Here is a 19,815-nt window from a genome sequence, read left to right on the forward strand (position 1 = left end):
TGTCCTGAAACAAGTTTTGGTTTACAGATATGAGATCACAGTGAACAGGACTATGCATTTAGCTAAAAAAAATTACGAAAATTATCCAAGGGGTACCCCTTGTCTAAAAAAACGGAATTTTCAAAAATTTTCTCCAAATTCATCGAATGAGACATCAAAAGAAAGGCCTCTTTAGGCTCTATTCATAACTGAAAACCAAAAGTTTCTAGGATTTCTGGTTGTAGAATTATTTGCAATCGAAGTATTTGTTTTTTTCTTTCATTCGGAAGAGATATCTTCGTTCAGATCCATGTCCCGAAACAAATTTTGGTTTATAGATATGAGATCACAGTGAACAGGACTATGCATTAAACTAAAAAAAATTACAATTTTTGTTTTTAAGATTTTCGAAAATTATCCCTTGTCTAAAAAAACGGAATTTTCAAAAATTTTCTCCAAATTCATCGAAAGAAAGGCCTCTTTAGGCTCTATTCATAACTGAAAACCAAAAGTTTCTAGGATTTCTGGTTGTAGAATTATTTGCAATCGAAATATTTTGTTTTCTTTCTTCATTCGGAAGCAGTCTCGAAACAAGTTTTGGTTTACAGACATGAGATCAAAGTAAACAGGCCATGCATTCAGCTAAAAAAATTACAATTTTATTTTTAAGATTTTCGAAAATTATCCAAGGGGTAGGTACCCTTGTCTAAAAAAACTGAATTTTCAAAAAATTGTCCAAATCCATTAAATGAGACATCAACAGAAAGGTCTCTTTAGGATCTATTCTTAACAGAAAACCAAAAGTTTGTAGGATTTCGGGTTGTAGAATTATTTGCAATCGAAATTTTTTTTTCTTCCTTCATTCGGAAGCAGATATTTAAAACAAGTTTTGGTTTACAGATATGACATGAGATCACAGTGAACAGGACTATATGCATTTAGGTAAAAAATGAGACATCAAATATTTTTTTTTTCCTTCATTCCTTTCAAAAAAAGCTTCAAAAATTTAATCAACTTGAACTGTAGAGCAAGTACGTTTGACCCGAAGTGCATTTTATTTTGTTCAGCGAATGAGCCCCTCATACTTATGTTCATTATTATTTTGTTTTCCAATTCTGAATTAAGACGGTCACAATTAGAATTTATTTATTATTCTAGAATAAAATTAAAACTCATGTCACAATTGCTACCAAAAACTACTCGTAATTGAACATTTGAGCCCCCTGATTACGCACTCATGAAAACATAATACATAGGTATAATAAATTATTTTAAAATGGTCCAACATGCTTAGCATTTATTTTTCGTCTTGAGCATAAATATATAAGTACAAACAAACAAAAAGTTTTAATAAAGCAAAACTGTTTTCTTCGAATTTATCCTCTAAATGGGTATTTTGCTGCTGGAACAATGCGTCGTTCTGGTTCTTGATCTTTTGGTGGATGAGTTCTGATATATTCAAGAGCCCTGAGGATAGCTTCTGGAATTGGTGGTGGAGTTGGCAAATGAGCACCAGATGGATGATATCCATTTTCATCAGCAGTATATGTCAATTGGATTGGTATTCCTTCGGGTGATACCCATTGAGCGGCTCCATTAACACCTGCAATATTGCCAGCTTCTTGAACAGCTATTCCATTGGTGGTATCAAAAGAATAAGCAAAATTTCCATCAGCATCAGATGGGTCATTGATATGGCTGCGAGTTTCTGCAGCTCTATCAACATCTGCTGCTGATAATAATCCAACAAGGGCAGCAATAATCAAGATCTATTTCAAATGAAAAAATCATATATATTATTACGGTTGTCGAACACCCTTTTCCGGGACTTACACCGAACAGATTTTAATAAATTATATCTTAAAAAAAGGCGAATTTCTGCCACCAGAATCTGGCAAAATATAAATATATAAATGTTTATAATTTTTAAGAAATCTTAATTTGTTTAAAAAATAATATTCCAGCCAAAATGAATTTTAAAATGACTTTTTACCACTTTCCAATGAATCTGGAAATGTTTGACATGGCGTGTTCCTGTTCACATTAGGGGTGTTCGTATATCATTAGTTCGTATCATCAGGGGCGTTCATTAGGCGAGTAAATTCTCCGATTTGCTTAAAAATTCTGATGGTTAACATTTTAAGCATTATGTACAAAAAAATTGCAGATAAGTTTGGACAAAAATATGAAACCTGTCAAATTTTAGAAGTGGGGATGAAATGCTCTCAGAGAAAGAAAAAATTGTGCAAAAGTACGCAAACTTTTTTAGGACAAAATTATCATTTATTAAAAGAAAAAAAGAAGGCACTAGCTTTTGAAAGATTTCAGACTTTTGTCCGAAGAAATTTTTGGGCAGAAATTTGCAAGAAGAGGGGCTCTCTTTTTTGTAAAAAAAAAAAAAACTACAGTTTCAGTCTAATCAAACAGGAATTGGGTTAAAAAAAGTTGAAAAAAGGAGAACTATTTCTGTTTTAGGCAGTACCTAAACAGCCCTGTTACATGTAACATTAGTTATACATTTTTATTTCATTTTTGGCACACAAATTGAAAATGCCAACTTTTGAGGTTCTGGGTAGTCAACCTCCGTAAAAAAAAGATCACTCAAAAGTTTTATTTTGTGTTTAAGTGCCTTATATCATGTTTTCACTAAAATCCAAAAGATATTTTCAAAAACTATTTCATTTTGAATGTCAAATGGTTAATGGTAAATTGCTAATCCTCATCGAGGTAAAATGGATCGAAAGATTAATTTGAAATTAAAGGCCCCAACCCATAGAATCCGTTCCACCCGTTGTGTCAATCAATCCGTTGAAATTGAAGGATGGGACAGAAAGGGGTGACCCAAAGAATACGTTGCATGACGGATTGCTATTTGACAGCTCACTTTAAATTCCAAGGTGTGTTCGATATTTTCTTGATGAATGTGCACTAAGGAAGTTCTGATGCAAGAAATTGTTAACTATTATCGTTGTTCTTTTTTTTTAATAAAATAAAATACGCTACTAGACTTTATGTATGTACTTGCTCTTCAGTTAAAAACAATTTTTAATAACAGATTATCATTTGTAGATATGACTTTGGCATAGTAAAATTGAACTCTACAACAGAATTTTAGTATTTAATTGATATAATTTATTAGATATATCATTAAATGTTACTTTTATTACATTTTCTTCACAAATAAACAACTAAAGTTCACAATTCATAAAATCAGAAAAGAAAAGAACACAGTTCTTAGTTTCTGAAATTCCCCGGTGTGTACTCCGAAACAGAAAATCGAACTGATCTATTGTTGACAACCAATGTCAAAGGATACGACAGATGAAAAAGTAGAAAGTTGGGCTATTTCTTCCGTCGAATTCGTCAAATACAAATAATTGATTTATTTTATTCATTTATCACATAATACGATATTTTGATGGGAATAATTATATTCCACATAGTGTAGTTCCGATAATCAATGAAAGATACAAAATATTTTGCTTATTTTTTACTTTGGTGTACTTTGCGTAGTTCCTTCAACATCAAGTGCGGTCCTACCTTTATTTTAATTATTCTTTCAGATCATTGAACACTTCTACATAAGATGTTTCCAAAATGATTGGAAAGTGGAAGTGTTCATCGCTTTTGACAGGATCTTTGGAATAAGTTCAGTGGGGAACTTCCAACGATTGTCAGTATAAGAAAATAGTCAAAAGAAAACAGAAAAAAAAGAAAAAAAAAAAATTTACAGCTATAGCTGGGATGGTGAAGACATAAACAAACAAAAGGAGGCGCGAATTGTGATAGAGTTTTGTGAATTTAGTTCGTGTTTTCCAAAATAAATATGTAAAATTAATTATTTTTTTTTAATTAATCGGAAATAAAAACTTTAAATTTGAAAACAATCGCGAAATATAAAAGTTTTTGTGGTCAAATGATTTCGAACACACAGTGTTTGTTGTAAGTGTGTGTGACAATATGTTTTTTGTTTACATTTTCCCTGCCGAGATATGTCAAATTAGAAAAGGAAAAGACAAAGATAGTTTTTGGAATTTCCCTTTATGAAAAAAAAACACCGCCAGAAACAAAACAATAACAAACGTTTAATGGCGTTTTTAATTGGCAATCCGGAATTGTTCTTCGATTCAGAATCCCAAATGAACAGTTTTTTTTCATTCCGAAGAATCTGAAGTTTAACATGTGCCACATATATGTGTAATCGCGCCAAACTTCATTTGTTTTTGTGCTGCAAACATTTTGTACTGCTAACATTTAAATCTATGAATGTGTGAGTGATTCTGCTTCTGATTCTGGGGGTACATTCTATAAAAAACGAAACGAAAACAATCGTTCGTTTTTGAAAAACGAAAGAAAATTTGTGACAGATACAGAACAAATTCTTTCGTTTTTCGTTATATGAATCAAACCTTTCGCACACACGAAAACGTTTGTTCGTTTTCGCCATACAGAATCTCACCCCTGTTTTTAAAACCAGAAGAGAAATTCTGTTTTTTTTCAGAATCAGAACTGTCAGTTTGGATTTTTGGTTTTTTGTGAAATTTTTTGAATCCAAAATGGATGTCATGCTATGGTTTTTGTTTTTTTTTTTTGTGAAAAAATTTGTTTGCATCCATCATGTAATGGCCTTCCACTGCGGAGTTAATGGGCACGTTCAAAGAGCTAACATAAAGCTATCGGATAGCTTTTTGTTGTTGTAAACAATGTTAAAATTTAGCAAGAAAACGAACCATTTTCTGTCAAAAAATAATCTGAAGGTATCCCAGAATTTCTGGTATACCTCAGGTATCCGAGTGATCAGCTGGCTTTTTTTTTTTTTGATTACTTTTCGGGCGATTTATCAGCTTTAAAATAAAAAAAAATTGCAAGAAATAAAGTCAAAGCGATTGTGCAAGTACTATTCAACAATAAAAAAAATGTAATTTGCTCAAAAGAAAAAGTTTCCTCTTCTCAATATTTACATATTTTTTTAGTAGCTGCTTGGGCAAGCTATCTGGATACCTCTTTGTTCAAAAAGATATTCCAGATACGGGTATCCCAGATAGCCTATCCGATAGGTGTTTGAACGTGCCCAATATTAGGTCTGTTTGGGTTCTTTTTGGACAAAAATATGAAACCTGTCAAAGTTTAAGGAGTGGGGATGAAATCCTCTCAGAGAAAGAAAAATTGTGTAAAAGTACCCAAACGCTTTTGGCACAAAATTTTCTGCTACTTTTTCTACAACAACAAAAATGTAAACAATAACACCAATTGAAAACAAAAATTAAGAAACGAAAAATATAAAAACATTTTGTTTTGTTTAACAAACACATTTTTTATTTATTTTTTATAAATCATTTATAAAATTTAGCACTTAACCATTAAAACACAATAAATAAAAATAAAAACACAAAACATAGCCACATCGCCATGTTTTTACTTTGTTTTGTTTATTAAAAATGTAAACACAAATTGAAAAACAAAACAAGAAATGACAAATATTAAAAACACTTTGTATTGTTTGTATTGTTTTTTAAACACTTTTTTTATTATTTTGTTATAAAATATTAATTTATTTTGAGTATTACACCACTAAGGGCCAATTTTTCAATAGTCAGATAAACCCCAGATAGAGCTTATTCCTAGGAATAAAAGTTTTTTTTATATTGACATTTATTCTTTTGATAGTCTAACTGACGATTGAAAAATCAGGGCTAAAACGAAATAAATAAAAAAAAACAAGAAAAAAGCCACGCCGCCATGTTTGTAGTTTGTTTTGTTTATGTTGTGCGACAAGAAAAATTAAGAAAAACAGAGAAAGCACTACCTTTGACAGATTTCAGATTTTTGTCCGATGAAATTTTCTGGGCAGAAATTCGCAAGAAGGGGAAATTTTTTTCTCTCTCGCGGCCATCTTTTTTGTGAAAAAATGCACAATTTCAGAGTACCCAAACAGGAATTGGGTTAAAAATGTTGAAAAAAGTAGAAATATTTCTGTTTTAGGCAGTACCCAAACAGACCTATTAAAAAAACAAAAGCGACTTTTCTGACAGACAGCTGCCAAAGTTTATGTACAGTGGTGCCAAATATTTGCATGGATTTCAAAAATCAATATAGATAAACAAAAAAACACACCTATGGTTTTTTTCAAGATTTTTTGTAAGTACATATCGTCGCCTCAATAAAATATTGTCGTATGTGCAAAATTGAGGTTTTGAGATTTGAATGCAGTTTTGCTCATTGATTTTTTCTCCTTCGTTCTGTGAAATCCGTTTTTCGATATCTGTATCCATTTCCGAGATAATCGCTATGCATTTTGTCGTATGTGTAGGGTTACAAACATTTTCAGTAGCTTTTTGTCGTAAGTGCACAGAAAACGTGCACATACGACAAAAATTATCACATACTACAATTTTTCCATACAAATCAGTGTTTTTCTTCGTTCGGTAAATTACTGTCGTATGTGCTGTTTTTGCAACACATACAACAATATTTTACTGGAATTTCAGTAAACGTTTGTCGTTTGTCCCATAAGGAAATTCACTGACGAGTGTAATTTCAGTTGCAATCAAGATTTTAAACAGGTCGGACGAGTCGATCTGCTCCAAGTCTATCCGAGGAGCTTTATGCTCTATTTTATGCATACAAAATGCATAAAATAGTGGTTTTATGATTTTATTAATTTAGTATACATACGTAAAGAAATATTGGATGATGAATTCTTTGATGCCGATCTTTTAGGTTCCCCCAATGTTTCGAATCCAGTGGCAATGAAAACTTGGCCCTACGAAATTTGTATGAAGCTTTTATCGTGCTATCTTAAAACTAATAATTGAATAGTAATGCCGACACGAGTCGATTTTAGCCGCACGATATGTCGGTCGACTAGGATTTTTCTATGGGGACTGTCACTTTAGTCGCCTGCGACTTACGTTCACACGGGTCGAAAAGCTTCGCGGCACGTGAAAAGTCCCCATAACTTAATTTTAGTAAACTGTGATCTCATTAATTTTAAAATTGTTTTAAAAATAATGTACCTACCTATTATTTTTTTTCTATTTATGTGATTTTTGATATTTGATTTTTTTCACTTCCAAATTAAACAAGTTCTATCATTTTATACTGCTTCTAAACCAATTGTTAAGAAGTTAGATGTAGGTATGTTATTTTACCATTGATGTTTTTGTTAAAATTGAGTTTTGTTAGACTCGGGTTATTACCAAGAGCCAATGTGATTTTAAAAAAATAATAAATTAACGTTAGTTATTTGTTTTTTTTTTTCGCATTGAATTTGACATCTATTTGTCGTATGTCGTAAACAAGTGTCGAATAAAACTTTGCTAATTTTTGTCGTATGTGTCATCAATTTGTCGTATGTGTTTGGCTAACAAATAGTTTCTGTGAAAACGTTACATACGACATCGGCATATTGGAGAAAATTGACTATTATTTGTTTCTGAAATATTGAAATAATTCTAACATAATTCAATAGACAAATATTTTCTGTATATGTCATGATATTTTTAAAAAAATTCACCGTACAGTTTTCGAGAAAAAAAATCTGAACTTTAATTGCGTTTTCCCAAAAGTAGCCGAATGTAACATACGACATTATTTTATTGAGGCGACGATATATGTATGAACATATTCCGTAGGAACATTTCATCTTCCATTTGCCAGGAAAAGTCTGGGAAGTGTACCTATGTATGTACATATATAGTATATACATAATGTACATAAGAAAAAGGCCGGAATATTTGAAGGCTCCAGGGGAAAAACAGCAAGTCCATTCCAACTCATTTCGAGAAAAATGCATTTTTAAATTTTGTTCTCCATACAACTTAGTACTTAAAGCACAAAATTTATTTATTTTTTCAGCAAGGCTTAAATTTGTTTTATAAAAGTAAGGATGCCATCAGATAGTGGTCAGTAAATACTACAAAGACCTCATCATTCGTTTATTTTTGACAAAAAGTGGACATGTGCCGTTTTTCCCCTGGACCCTTCATTTGCTCTTTGCGTGCTATAGGGGCGTAAGTGTTGCACCCCTATTACGATTGTCAACTATCAATTCTTTGCCCCTGGGTAAAAAGGACTTACATAAATGATAGTTTACCAGAAAATCCGATTGAAGTTGAAAATCGATGAATTTTTGAGCATTGATCCTCTTATTTTTATAAGAAAGAGTTACTCTAAATGTATGTTTTTGATACCAAATAAAAGAGCTTATTCTCTTTTCATCACAACCCGAAAGTGCAATTTTGTGACTTAACCTCTTTGTAGCCGGAAGCAAAGAATTTATAGTTGTTAAAAAAAAAATTCGATCTCTTATTTGCTTTGAAAAAAATTTGAAAACGAAGAATGATGCATAGCTGTTTAACTTAAACTGGGGCTAATCCAATGTATTTTAAATGGGATAGACAGGAGTTTTTTAGTAATTCTCGACTTTTTAAAAAACACACTCTGCATTTACATTTGTACCTACCTACCTATACTTTCTTTTTATTAAAGCATGCGAGAAGTCTCGCACGGGTAAGCTAGTATATGTTATTCGAGAGACATCATTCCTTTGTAAGCTATTTGTAATACTTACAATTTTAAACATTTTGAATATAAATTTCAATGTTGGTTATTCTGAGGAAGCAAAAAAAATACTGTTGATCATTTGTATCTAGTACTATGCTTTTATACGGGTTGGTCAATTTGGCAAGAAAATGCGTAGGTTCATAAGAGTCAAGATCAATATCCATTGTTGGGCAATGTCAAGTGATGAGCCATCGAAAAAATGCTTAAGTCTCAATTTTGAATTTGCATAATTTAAGTTTTCCCTTTTAGGATAGGAATGTTGTATACATCAAAATTAGCAAAAAACTATAAAATACAAGTTATAAACAAAACTGATGGCTTAAAAGTTTTAAGTGTTTTTTTTTCTATAAATCTTTTTATTTGTCAACAAGCTAGACTCTTTTCCTTAAAAGAATAATATTAGAATAATCAACTTGGCATTAAGTTAAATGAAATCAATGTACATGGTCTTAACAGATTTCTATGCACTCTTCTCCGATGTACGTTGGTACCTACGATTACCGAAACGAGTAAAGCTATTATTCTCCATAATTATTATTCAAGTGAACAAAATGTTGGAAAAATTTAAATAAAATCTGAAAAGTTTCAAGGTGCGAATAAGCCCAACATTTTTTGCAGCTCATTTTACAAAGGCTGTAAAAATTAGGTATACCAATAATATATTTGAAGTAATTTAAGTTTGGATCTGTTTTTTTTTTTTTTTTTTTTAAATAAAAACTTTAGCGCAAAATACTAAACGATTAAGTAAATTGCTAAAGTCATTTTAGTAAGTTACTAAGCCAAAAAGCGGACTTAGTAACTTACTAAATGGCTTAAGCAATTTACCTAATCGTTTAAAATTTTACGCTATTGAAAGTATTGATGAGAATACTGAAACAAAAGAGCTGACGTTCAAACCTGAGGACATCTATGTTTTGTTTATTTTAAAACAGCAATTTTTTTATGTATAGAAAATGGGAATAATACAACAAGCAAGCTTATTCAAAGGTTTTCGAACACCCAAGAAACTCACTATGGACACGTGAACACGATTGTTTTTCTTAAACCCGATTTTATGTATATTAGCAATTACATATTGTAGTAATGACCTTTTCCAAAAACCTAGAGTAGACATTTTGGAAAAGATTTATTTTCCTTATATGATCACTGATGTGCCCCGTAATAAACTAGCCTTATTAACGAACAGGTATACAAATCTCAGGGTACATTAATTATTTTGTCACATGTTTATACTGTTTGTTAGGGCGGTAACCTCAATGAAAAAAAAATTAGAAAAGGGAAAGCAATCCTTTTCTGGGTAGAATTTGTAAATATTTTGAATACTAAGCGAATCATATTTATGTTTTTACTTGCGATATAGGTACTATAGGGCAAGTTTAGGATTCGTAAAAAAAATCGAACTCGAGATAACAATTTTACATGACATTACAATGATGGAGAATGCCAAAAAAGTGGGTCCGGCAATTCTGTCTGTCTGTCTGTCTGTCTGTCTGTCTGTCTGTCTGTCTGTCTGTCTGTGTGTCTGTCTCTATCTGGAGCTGCAGCCTAAACGAGTGAAGTGATTTTCTTCAAACTTGGTGGTTAGCAGTTTTTGGTGATTCCCTAGAGGGGAAATTGAAATTTTTTTTTTATGACCAAAACTAACGGTACCTGCCATATAACGGAAATAGAAAAGTTAATTTTTTTCAAAAACGGCTCTAACGATTTTGATTAAAATTTTTGTGTGTAGTACTACACATAATAGCCAACTTTTTAAATAAAAAAAATATTTTTTGTACCGTTATTAACGGTACCTGTCATAGAACGGTTTTTTTCGTTTCTCAATATCTCGTACAACATTAACCCGATTTAAATGAAAATTTTTATACAAAAGTGTGTAAGTAAAGATAATATTAAAATTTTAGAAAATTTTCAAAAAACGCATTTTTGGTTTTTTTAAAAATATTTCAAAATTTTTTTTTGAAAAATCAATTTTTTGAAAACGAATCAATGAAAAATTTTGAAATTTAGTTTTTATGTGTAAATTAATTATTTCTTCAAAATGGCATACCAACTTTTTTTTTGAAAAATGTTAAAAAGTTTTTATATATAAAAAATTATTTTTTAAAAAAACGGCTCCTACAATTTTCGAAATTTTTTTTCTAAAAATACCTTTTTATACAAGAAATAAAATGGCATATTTTTTATTTTTTTTTAAGATAATTTAAAACGGAGTTTAATTAATTATAAAAACAGATTTAATTTTTTTATACTACTTATGAAATTTCTTCAAAATATCAAATTTTAAATTTCTTGAATGAAAAGCTTTAACATTATAGTTACTTTAAGCATAAGAGCAAGTACGTGCGACCCCAGTCGTGCAATTTATTTTTTTTAGAATTTCAAATAATATGAAACAAGTGTAAAAACCTTAAGGAGTTTTATGGAAACGAAAATGATCATGAAAAGTTTCCACAAGAATTTATTGGTATCGGTTATATTTAAATTTAATGGTAGTTTTATAGTGTTTCTTATTCACGATAAGCCCGATTCTTTATATCAACATATTTTTAGAAACATTAACACACAAAAAACTGTTATTTCCAACAATTTATGTAGTTTTTTTTTAAATATAGATACCTAACTTAACGGTTAGCCGGAAGAAAAAAAGTATCAAAACATGCGTTTAAATAAAGTGTGTTACAAGACGTGTGTAAATGAAGATGGAAATAACTATAATAAAGCCGTTTGCTTAATTTGAGATTTGGTTTCAAAAAAGGATCTCGCGTATGTCCTCTTCAAAGGATTGGAAAATATAGTATTTCCTTTCCATTTGAATGAGTCCCAAACGTGAAGCTCCAGAGCTTAAATAATCGAAAGTTCATGAGCTTAGACTATCCTGTTTAGCATAGAGTGATTTATTTTACTTTCTTTTCTAAAATCAAGAAGAAAACACAATAAATTGCATTTGTAAAATCATACAAAACATAAACTTTTATTCCTTTCTTTTAAATTATAAGAAATAAAAATACAAAACAGAAACAGACAATACCAATTCTGAGGTAATTATAATCATAAACAAATTGTCCTAAGGAATAAAGCAGGATTCTCATTACCTAAAATAATAATAATAATATATTATAATGTAAACTTGAATTAAATAAATGATTTAAATGTAAATATATATATATTAAAAAATTAAATTACATAAGATAACATTTAAAAAATAAAAATAATCCTTCTTGGTGTCATTTTGGTAAATTAATTAAATGAATTGTGCTTATAAGTTAAATTAAAAAGTCGATTTTTGTTGTTTTTTTTTTATGTATATACAATTTTAACAAATGAACGGTTTCAATGTCTTTGCTGTCCTAACAATTGTACTATAATATATCTTATTTCAACGAATTAATATTGTTTGTTTTTTTTTTCTTTTTTCTTATTTCATTTTGTTTTCTTTTTAATTGTATCTGTATTTTATGAACCTACAACGAGATATATTGGTTTTTATTTTTTACTTAAGAATTCACATTTTATCACGCTTTTTATTGTTTTTTTTTTTTTTAATTTTTACTTTTAAAGATAATTTTAACTATTTTTTTGTTTACCTATGAAATATAATTTAAATTAAAAATGGATGATTGGACTATTGGTATTTACATTGATTGGACACTTAAAATGGAAATACTTTTACCTAAAATAAAATAATGATAAAAACTATAACAAACAAATCTCCAGGATCGATGTTGATTGTTTATCTGATGGTAGAGTGGTTGAAGAAGTTTCGAACTTTCTTTTGATGTGTTTTTCTTCTTTTTTTAATTTGGCCTTTTTGTTTAAATTTGAAATAAAGTCTCACGTTGTTTCATATGTTTTTTTTTTCTAATTCAAAACAAACATTATATTGAAATGCTTTGAATTATAAATTCATGATTTATTTATGGTTTGAGTGTGTGGTATGTGTAGGTTCTTCATCTTAATTTGCAATGTTGAAACGATTTGTTTTATGGCAAACCCATCTGAAGGCCTGACGCAGTCGTGTCATCATCCAAAGGCAAATACCTCCGGATTCACGCAGTTTTGATCCTAAATTTTTTATGTGATCTGTGTATAAGTAATAATTAAGGAGAACAACGTTTGAACAAAAAAATAAAATAAACATATAATTTGAGACAATTATCTTCGTTTTCCATATTCAAAGTATTATTTCAAACTGCATCTAAAAATCGCGATGGTAAAAAATTTCGCCAAACATTGAAGCTCTATCATTGAGTAACATGTTAGCATTTTTTGTTTGTGTCGTCATCAATAAATAATACGCACGAGTTTTGTGAAATTTTGAAAAAAGTTAAAAAATATACCTTGAAGCTAGAAAACAAGTGATGGTAAATTAGTGTTTGAAAAAGGATATAATAAGGACCAAGGCGGGTGGCCTCCATTGATATAAGTCACGTATGTGAATCCATCTTTTCCTTTGCCACGAATATTGTAGTAGTATGGAAGAAAGGCATGCAGATGAAATCTGAAAATATATAGTGGTTATTTGTTTAGTTATAGTTACTTAGAATGTTAATGTTTCAAATTAAAAAAAAAAAAAATGTACCTATACTTTTAGAAAGATATAAAAAAAATAACTAATACAATATTATACTTCACACGATTGTTCGACAAATCGACGGTTAAACTTCATAACCTCGTAAGTCGTTTTTGCAAGTTTTTCAGAAATCAAAAAACAATATGTTGTGTTTCTTGTTTTTGTATGGGATATATCAATACGAGCTTTTGAATTTCGTCATTCCTGAAAAATGTTCAAAACAACATTGTTGAACTGAATATACCAAAAGATAGCTCTGAATTTTTTGAATTGTTTGGTTATGAAGTTTAACCGTCGAAATGTCGAACAAAAAGAAATTTCTATTTTATGTAAACAAAATTTCAAAGCATTAAAAACCAACATTATTTTATTTAAAATAGGAACATGTTTAATAGATTCTCCAATATGGATTATTTTAATTGACGAAAACCAAAACATGAAAGATAAAAGCAAAAACATAATTTTCTATCGGTTTAAACTTCAAACGAGATACTACGCTTTATTTAAACAAAGGAAAAAAATAAAGAAACTTATTTTTATTTTTATGCGGAGTGATTCAATATATATGTATACATTTGGTCTCAAACAATGCAATAAGTATACCAAGAATAGAATAGCTGGTAAGTTTTTTCAATGCAAGTTCTGTTCATGGATAGTGACATATGGATTAGATTCCACTTTACTGCATTGTGTTTCCCAAGCACTTAATTGTATACGATTTCCAACTCCTTATACTTGTTATCGAAACTATAGCATACTATTTTATTCCCTGTTTAGGGAAATACCACAAAGCTTACCACATGGTATCAATTTTATTGGATACTATAGTTTTTAAGGTAGTACATAAGTAGATTTACGACTTGGTTTTACACATGGTTTTCCCTGAAATATGGCTAGTAAAATCTTTGTTAATGCTGCAGTACGTCAGAGATGTTATGGATTCGATCTTTCTTGACCTTGTCATGTTTTAAACATATGAGTTCGTTATTTATGAAAAATCTTAATTTCCTTATATCAACCAAATAATTATTACCTGCATAAGAAATTTCATTGAAATGAAGTAGGTAAGAAAATGAAATGGAAGTTGGAGAAAAATGGAGCTCTGGGGTACACCATCATTTAATTAATGAACTAACAACTGTTCAAAACTACTTGTATCGAAAAGTACAGTTTGTATTTCAACGAAATGGGAATCTGGACACCAAATGCACACACTTTTGATATAAGAGCTGATGGGTAAGCTCTCAAAATGTTTATGAAATACATAAATTCAAGATCAAAAAACCCAAAATCGAACGTATGACTAAAATAAAAACGGTTTTAAACGATTTCAGAAATTAAATTTTAAATAAAAACGCTTACCTTCGTTTTTCATAAAATAGAATGGCAGGTTGATTTGTTGTAAGAACATGCAAAAATATCGCCTTGACTTGATGCCTTTCGTCTGTTGTTAGATGATGTAATAAAGAATCCAACAGTAAAGAACCAATGCCATTGCGTCGATGTTTTCTATGAACACCCAATGACAAAATGTACCCAACTTCAGCGTTACGTCCCATGGAATCAGGTAAGATATCTTTATCCTGAAACGAAATTAACTATGAACGATTACGTTGAAAGAACGACAATTCAATTTCATATTTAAGTAAAATTAAAAAATTAAATAAAATGAAGGAAGAAAAGAGAATATTACCAATATGAGTTAGCGAATTTTATTTTATTTTTTTCTATTGAAATATTTTTGTACTTACTTCCTTATTTAGCTTAACATAAGGTTTTATTTCAGCTACAATTAAACCTATTATGGCTAGATTATAAACGGCAGCCAATGCAAAAAACCTCGAACTAGATGTGATATCAATGTACCATGATAGTGGATAATCGATTGGAAACCAATCTTGGCACAATGTTCTTACCTTAAAAAGGAATAGAAAAAAAAAAAAACAAATCAAAATACAAAAATCAAAGGGATTTATGAAATATAGTATATTCTTACTTCTCCTAGATCATCGGGACAGAGAAATCTTAGTTGAACATCAGTTACCGAACATAGCGGTATATGTTCACTGCCTGGACGAATATTTTCATTTTGCATTTTTGCGTGTTTTTGTTTGTTATACCTGAAAAGATAATTAAATGCGAACATAAAAATTTATATGAATGTGAAGATTATAGAATGAAAATAAGACCCCATTGAGACTTCTTTGCAAACATATAAAAAACAAAGGTTGAAGTGCCAAAATAGGATCACATATATAAAAATATCTCTCTTATTTGGTTTAATTTTTCTGCTGCTTTTGGTACTTAAAATGCACGACTGTGTCACGCAAACTTGCTCTTCAAGTTGCTAAAATTGTTTTAACTTTTTATATACAAATTTAAATGTAAATGAAAAAATAAAATTTGTTTTTCAAAGGAAGAAAACAACATTTTAAATGAAATTGCCTTTCAAAACAAGTATGCAAATTAATTTCTTTTTTTAGGATGCATTTTTAGACAAGAACATTTCAAAATCGTTTGGTATTTCCATTGTAACGGGTGTGTAACAGTTACTTCATTTTTTGTTCCTGATTTGAGTACTATCCGCTTAATAAGTTATTAAATAGCTTCAACACCTAATGTATTCTTTTGGTAGTGCATTTTTAAAATAACATTTTGCTAACATAATGTAACGTGAGAAAATCGATTTAGTCTGCTTCGATGACTTTAAGAAGCTATATTATAGATTTTTGAATAAATATTCGTGGATATCGGATTTATTTAGGAATTTCAGCCGAGTTGTTCGCAGATTTAGCTAGAAAATCACACATTCGTTTCCAATTAGACATTTTTTATCTATAACAATTTAGAGGATGAAAAATAACTCAAGATAAACGGAAAAAAAATGTCAGTGATCTTCCGACTAGGCTTGAATCCGAAAATTAATTTTTTTTTTTAAATTTTATTTTAATTTAAACTATATGTGGAAGGCTAAAAGCTGAAGTGAATCAAGTCACAAAAAGTGAATTAGAAAATATAACGAGTTAAAATAAATACGCTACATTGAATTTTATGGTGAATTTTTTTTTCGAACAAATGACAATTTGAATCGAAACACTTTTGGATCCAACTCAGGAAACGGATTTTTGGTAGACGAGTATCGACTAAAGGATTTTTCTTGCCTACTTTCGAATAAAATTGCCTAAATTGGAAGAATTTTTTCACCTCATATAGTTTGGACATTCATTAAGGAAAATTAAACAAAGTTTGTTTAAAAACGGGTCATTAGATATTTTTCATTAGGTTGAGTTTGCAGTGAATAGGAAAGACACAATTAGTTTATGAATTACATTAATTATCTAGCTGCGATTAAGGTTAAAGATCTTCACTAGACAAGGACAGAACCTCGTTGATTATATTAAAGGGATGTCAGTTGCTTACAGAAACTGTTGTCTTGTTAAAACAAAAAATAGTGTATGACTCTAATTGTCAGTTTAAATAAGGAAGAAATCTAGTTGAAGATGGTTCTCTACGAAAAAATCATAACTTTGTGTTTTTAGAATACGGAACGTTTTTTTAATTCTACATAACCCGGAGATAAAGACAATATTCGTATTTAAATGCTCGCAAATGCGTTTACGGTCATTTATTTGCATATCCATATCACGTGTCGGCAAATGTGATCACAAATTTCTCCAAGCCAGGTGTTCGTTCATACGATATGGTGCGAAATTAGCACATCACTCATACATTTTTCATCTTATACAGATTTGTGCTAACTATATACTTAAAATTTGTTTCTTTGTGAGTTACCTACATATTATTATTTGCGATTCTTGACTTGACTTGATTTATTGCTCCATTGTTTTAAATCTATTATCATCTTTTTTGAAGTATTTTGTTTTGTTTACTTTTTTAGGATTTTCAGAGTTATACTTCTTTACTTCCCTAAAGAAGCTTGTAAACAAAAAAAAAAAAAAAAAAGCAGCCAAAAATACAACCTTGTAAAAATACAAACTTGTTAAAAAAAATATCAATAAAATGCTCTAGACAATCTATCTACTAGTGTGGTTTGTTGTACTGATGAAACCGAAGAAGAATCAATCGTATACAACACACATAGTACAGTCCGACAGACAATTTAGACTCCTCCATCATCAAGATAAATCAACATTTAAATTACACCTCAAGCCTACATATACCTACTCTCTATAAAAACAAAACCATTACTTGCCCTATAGCGAAAACAAAAAAATTCAATAAAGTAAAATTTTATCTTCATCTTAAAAAAAAAAAACAAAAATAAAACCAATTGCAAATGCATTACTATCGACATTTGGATAGCATCCAAATAATCATGGAAGCATTTTTCATCTTAATAAAACTGAGGAACTTCTGAAACAATATACAAACACACACACCTTTGTTTGAGAACACCGTCTGTTCTCTAGAATCAAATTTTTAATAACTATCTTACAAGTCTACTTGTTCCGTACTAAATTAAACCCCTGCATTGTTTAAAAAAATCACGCTAAATGCTTTTCAATTATATCCAACTCCAACGAGACTATGCCTCATTTAATTAAAGTTATCACATAAATTGTTTACGAATGCATTTTTATTTGGGTCAACGTTCAATTAATTGATTGAAAAACGACAGACCCCGGCATCGAGTTATAGAACTCATTTACTATTATCTTACCTATGCCAATGCCTATTCTATGACTGTATCAATCATTCTTACACACAGATAGATGGATAGAAAAGGTCTTTGGCATCTATCTTCATCTTCCCGCATACGGTAAAGCAATGCAGGGTGCCATCATGATGATGATGATCAATCGATTTATTTATTTAACCTTCCAAAGACAACACCGTGTAGGTGAAATCACAAACTAATTAGGTTTATTTTCAAGTGGTTTAGAGTCCAAGAGAGTATCTACAAAGTGTTTGAATAAAAAATAACACTTTACCTAATTTCGTTTGTGTCTTTTATCTTATCTTTTTTTTTTATTGTTTTAAGCCAGGGACACTTTCCATTCTTTTCATATTTTTTTTCTTTTTTTTTTTTAAATTTTGGGTCACATACTCCTACCAACCCCTCCACCATCGACTACCACCCACGACGACGGACGACAACGATAACACACAAAAAAGTTTATTTTTATCTATTTTTTGTTTCTGAATCAAAAAAAAAAAAAAAGAAATACTTACCACGTAAATTGCGCCATGAAGAGGATTTTGTTAAATGAAAACAAACTTAACTATAACCAATAAAATTGTTAATGAAATCAATTTTGCTTATGGAATATTGTGAGCAGGCTGGTGAAAAAATTTCTTCGTGTCTGTGATATATCAACTAATGATTTCTCTCCTCTTCCTTGGGCTCGAGTTGAATCACATTGCTTGAATATTTTTTGATTCGTTCTTTTTGCTTATATCTTTGTTTTTAACGGCTCATTGAACTTTTAATTTAGAATAATTCAAAGGAATTATTGTGTGCACATTTGATGTGTGGAAATATAAATTGAATTCAATTGAGTTTTTTGCAATTGCAATTTATATTTTGTTGGGGGGTAGCAAAAAGAATCGAGTAGTGGACGACGAACGAAGGTGATACAAAAAAAAAAAAGTACAAAGTGTCAAATGGAGAAATGACAGCGGCTAGAAAATGAATGACAGTTTTTTTTTTTACAGTTTGAGAAGAATTGTATTGTTTGGTTTGATAAGAATGGAGTCCACAATTCATTCACAGTTGATGTCAAACTTGAGGGTATAGCCTTAACTACATTGGCTCAAAAAGTGAAAAAGTACAAAAGTGAAAATTTTCAAACGCATTTTTGTATAGTTTTTCGGGATGAAAAATTAAAACAAATGATGCAGAAAGCTTATTTTTTGGTCTAAAAAACAATTTGTACACTCTTTATCAAAAAACAATTGCGAATAATAGCCAGAATAAAAATCTTTTCACTTTTGTACTTTTTCAAAAAGTGGTGTATGTAGTTATGCCTTAAGGCTTAACTACATACACCACTTTTTGAAAAAGTACAAAAGTGAAAATATTTTTTTTCTGGCTAGCGCAATCGTTTTGTGAAATAGAGTATACAAATTGTTTTTTAGACCAAAAAATAAGCTTTCTGCATCATTAGTTTTAATTTTCCAGCCCGAAAAACTACACAAAAATGCATTTGAAAATTTTCACTTTTGTACTTTTTCACTTTTTGAGCCAATGTAGTTATACCTTTATGTCTTTACACCACTTTTTGAAAAAGTACAAAAGTGAAAATATTTTTTTTCTGGCTAGCGCAATTGTTTTCTGAAAAAGAGTATACAAATTGTTTATTAAGCCTGGTACGCTGCTGGCGCTAAATTTTAGCTCCCATACAAATTATCGAAAAAATTTATCTGAGCTAAAATGGATTCCATACAAATTATCGATAACTTGTATGGGAATTTTATCTCAGCTAAAATTTAGCGCGAGCAGCGTACCAGGCTTTAGACCAAAAAATAAGCTTTCTGCTGGTTATTAGCAAATTAGCAAACAAATATTTTTTTCTACTTTGCATTAAAAAAAAGTTAAAAAATTTTTTGTATAGCCATTGTTCAACGGTTACAACTCTTTTTTAATAGCTATGTGTAAGAAGAATTATTTTAAAATATGACTGATTAAAAAAACTGATGGAATCCATGCATTTGTGGCAGCAATGTGAAAAATTCAA

General features: G+C 29.9%; 2 protein-coding genes across 4 annotated transcripts; both read right to left on the reverse strand.

The window, feature by feature from the left end:
• Positions 1–1,245: 1,245 nt before the first annotated feature.
• Positions 1,246–8,899, reverse strand: LOC129911441 (pupal cuticle protein Edg-78E-like). The gene is made up of 2 exons (XM_055989253.1): positions 8,552–8,899; positions 1,246–1,748 (listed from the first exon to the last, which is right to left on the reverse strand). The coding sequence occupies exons 1-2, from the start codon at positions 8,561–8,563 to the stop codon at positions 1,356–1,358; spliced, it is 405 nt and encodes a 134-aa protein (XP_055845228.1). The 5' UTR covers positions 8,564–8,899; the 3' UTR covers positions 1,246–1,355.
• A 3,042-nt stretch (positions 8,900–11,941) lies between these two features.
• Positions 11,942–18,738, reverse strand: LOC129911436 (N-alpha-acetyltransferase 60). Of its 3 annotated transcripts, none has more exons than XM_055989245.1 (6): positions 18,311–18,738; positions 15,114–15,237; positions 14,869–15,033; positions 14,480–14,715; positions 12,934–13,045; positions 11,942–12,628 (listed from the first exon to the last, which is right to left on the reverse strand). In XM_055989245.1, exons 1-6 carry the CDS (start codon positions 18,325–18,327, stop codon positions 12,500–12,502), a joined length of 783 nt encoding a protein of 260 aa, XP_055845220.1. In that variant the 5' UTR covers positions 18,328–18,738; the 3' UTR covers positions 11,942–12,499. The 3 variants fall into 3 exon arrangements, with proteins under 3 accessions (XP_055845220.1, XP_055845221.1, XP_055845222.1); XM_055989246.1 differs by having other exon boundaries at positions 14,480–14,700; positions 18,311–18,737; XM_055989247.1 differs by lacking the exon at positions 11,942–12,628 and having other exon boundaries at positions 12,682–13,045.
• Between the last annotated feature and the right edge of the window lie 1,077 nt (positions 18,739–19,815).

The sequence above is a fragment of the Episyrphus balteatus genome, chromosome 2, assembly GCF_945859705.1.
Source record: "Episyrphus balteatus chromosome 2, idEpiBalt1.1, whole genome shotgun sequence".
Lineage (NCBI taxonomy): Eukaryota > Metazoa > Arthropoda > Insecta > Diptera > Syrphidae > Episyrphus > Episyrphus balteatus.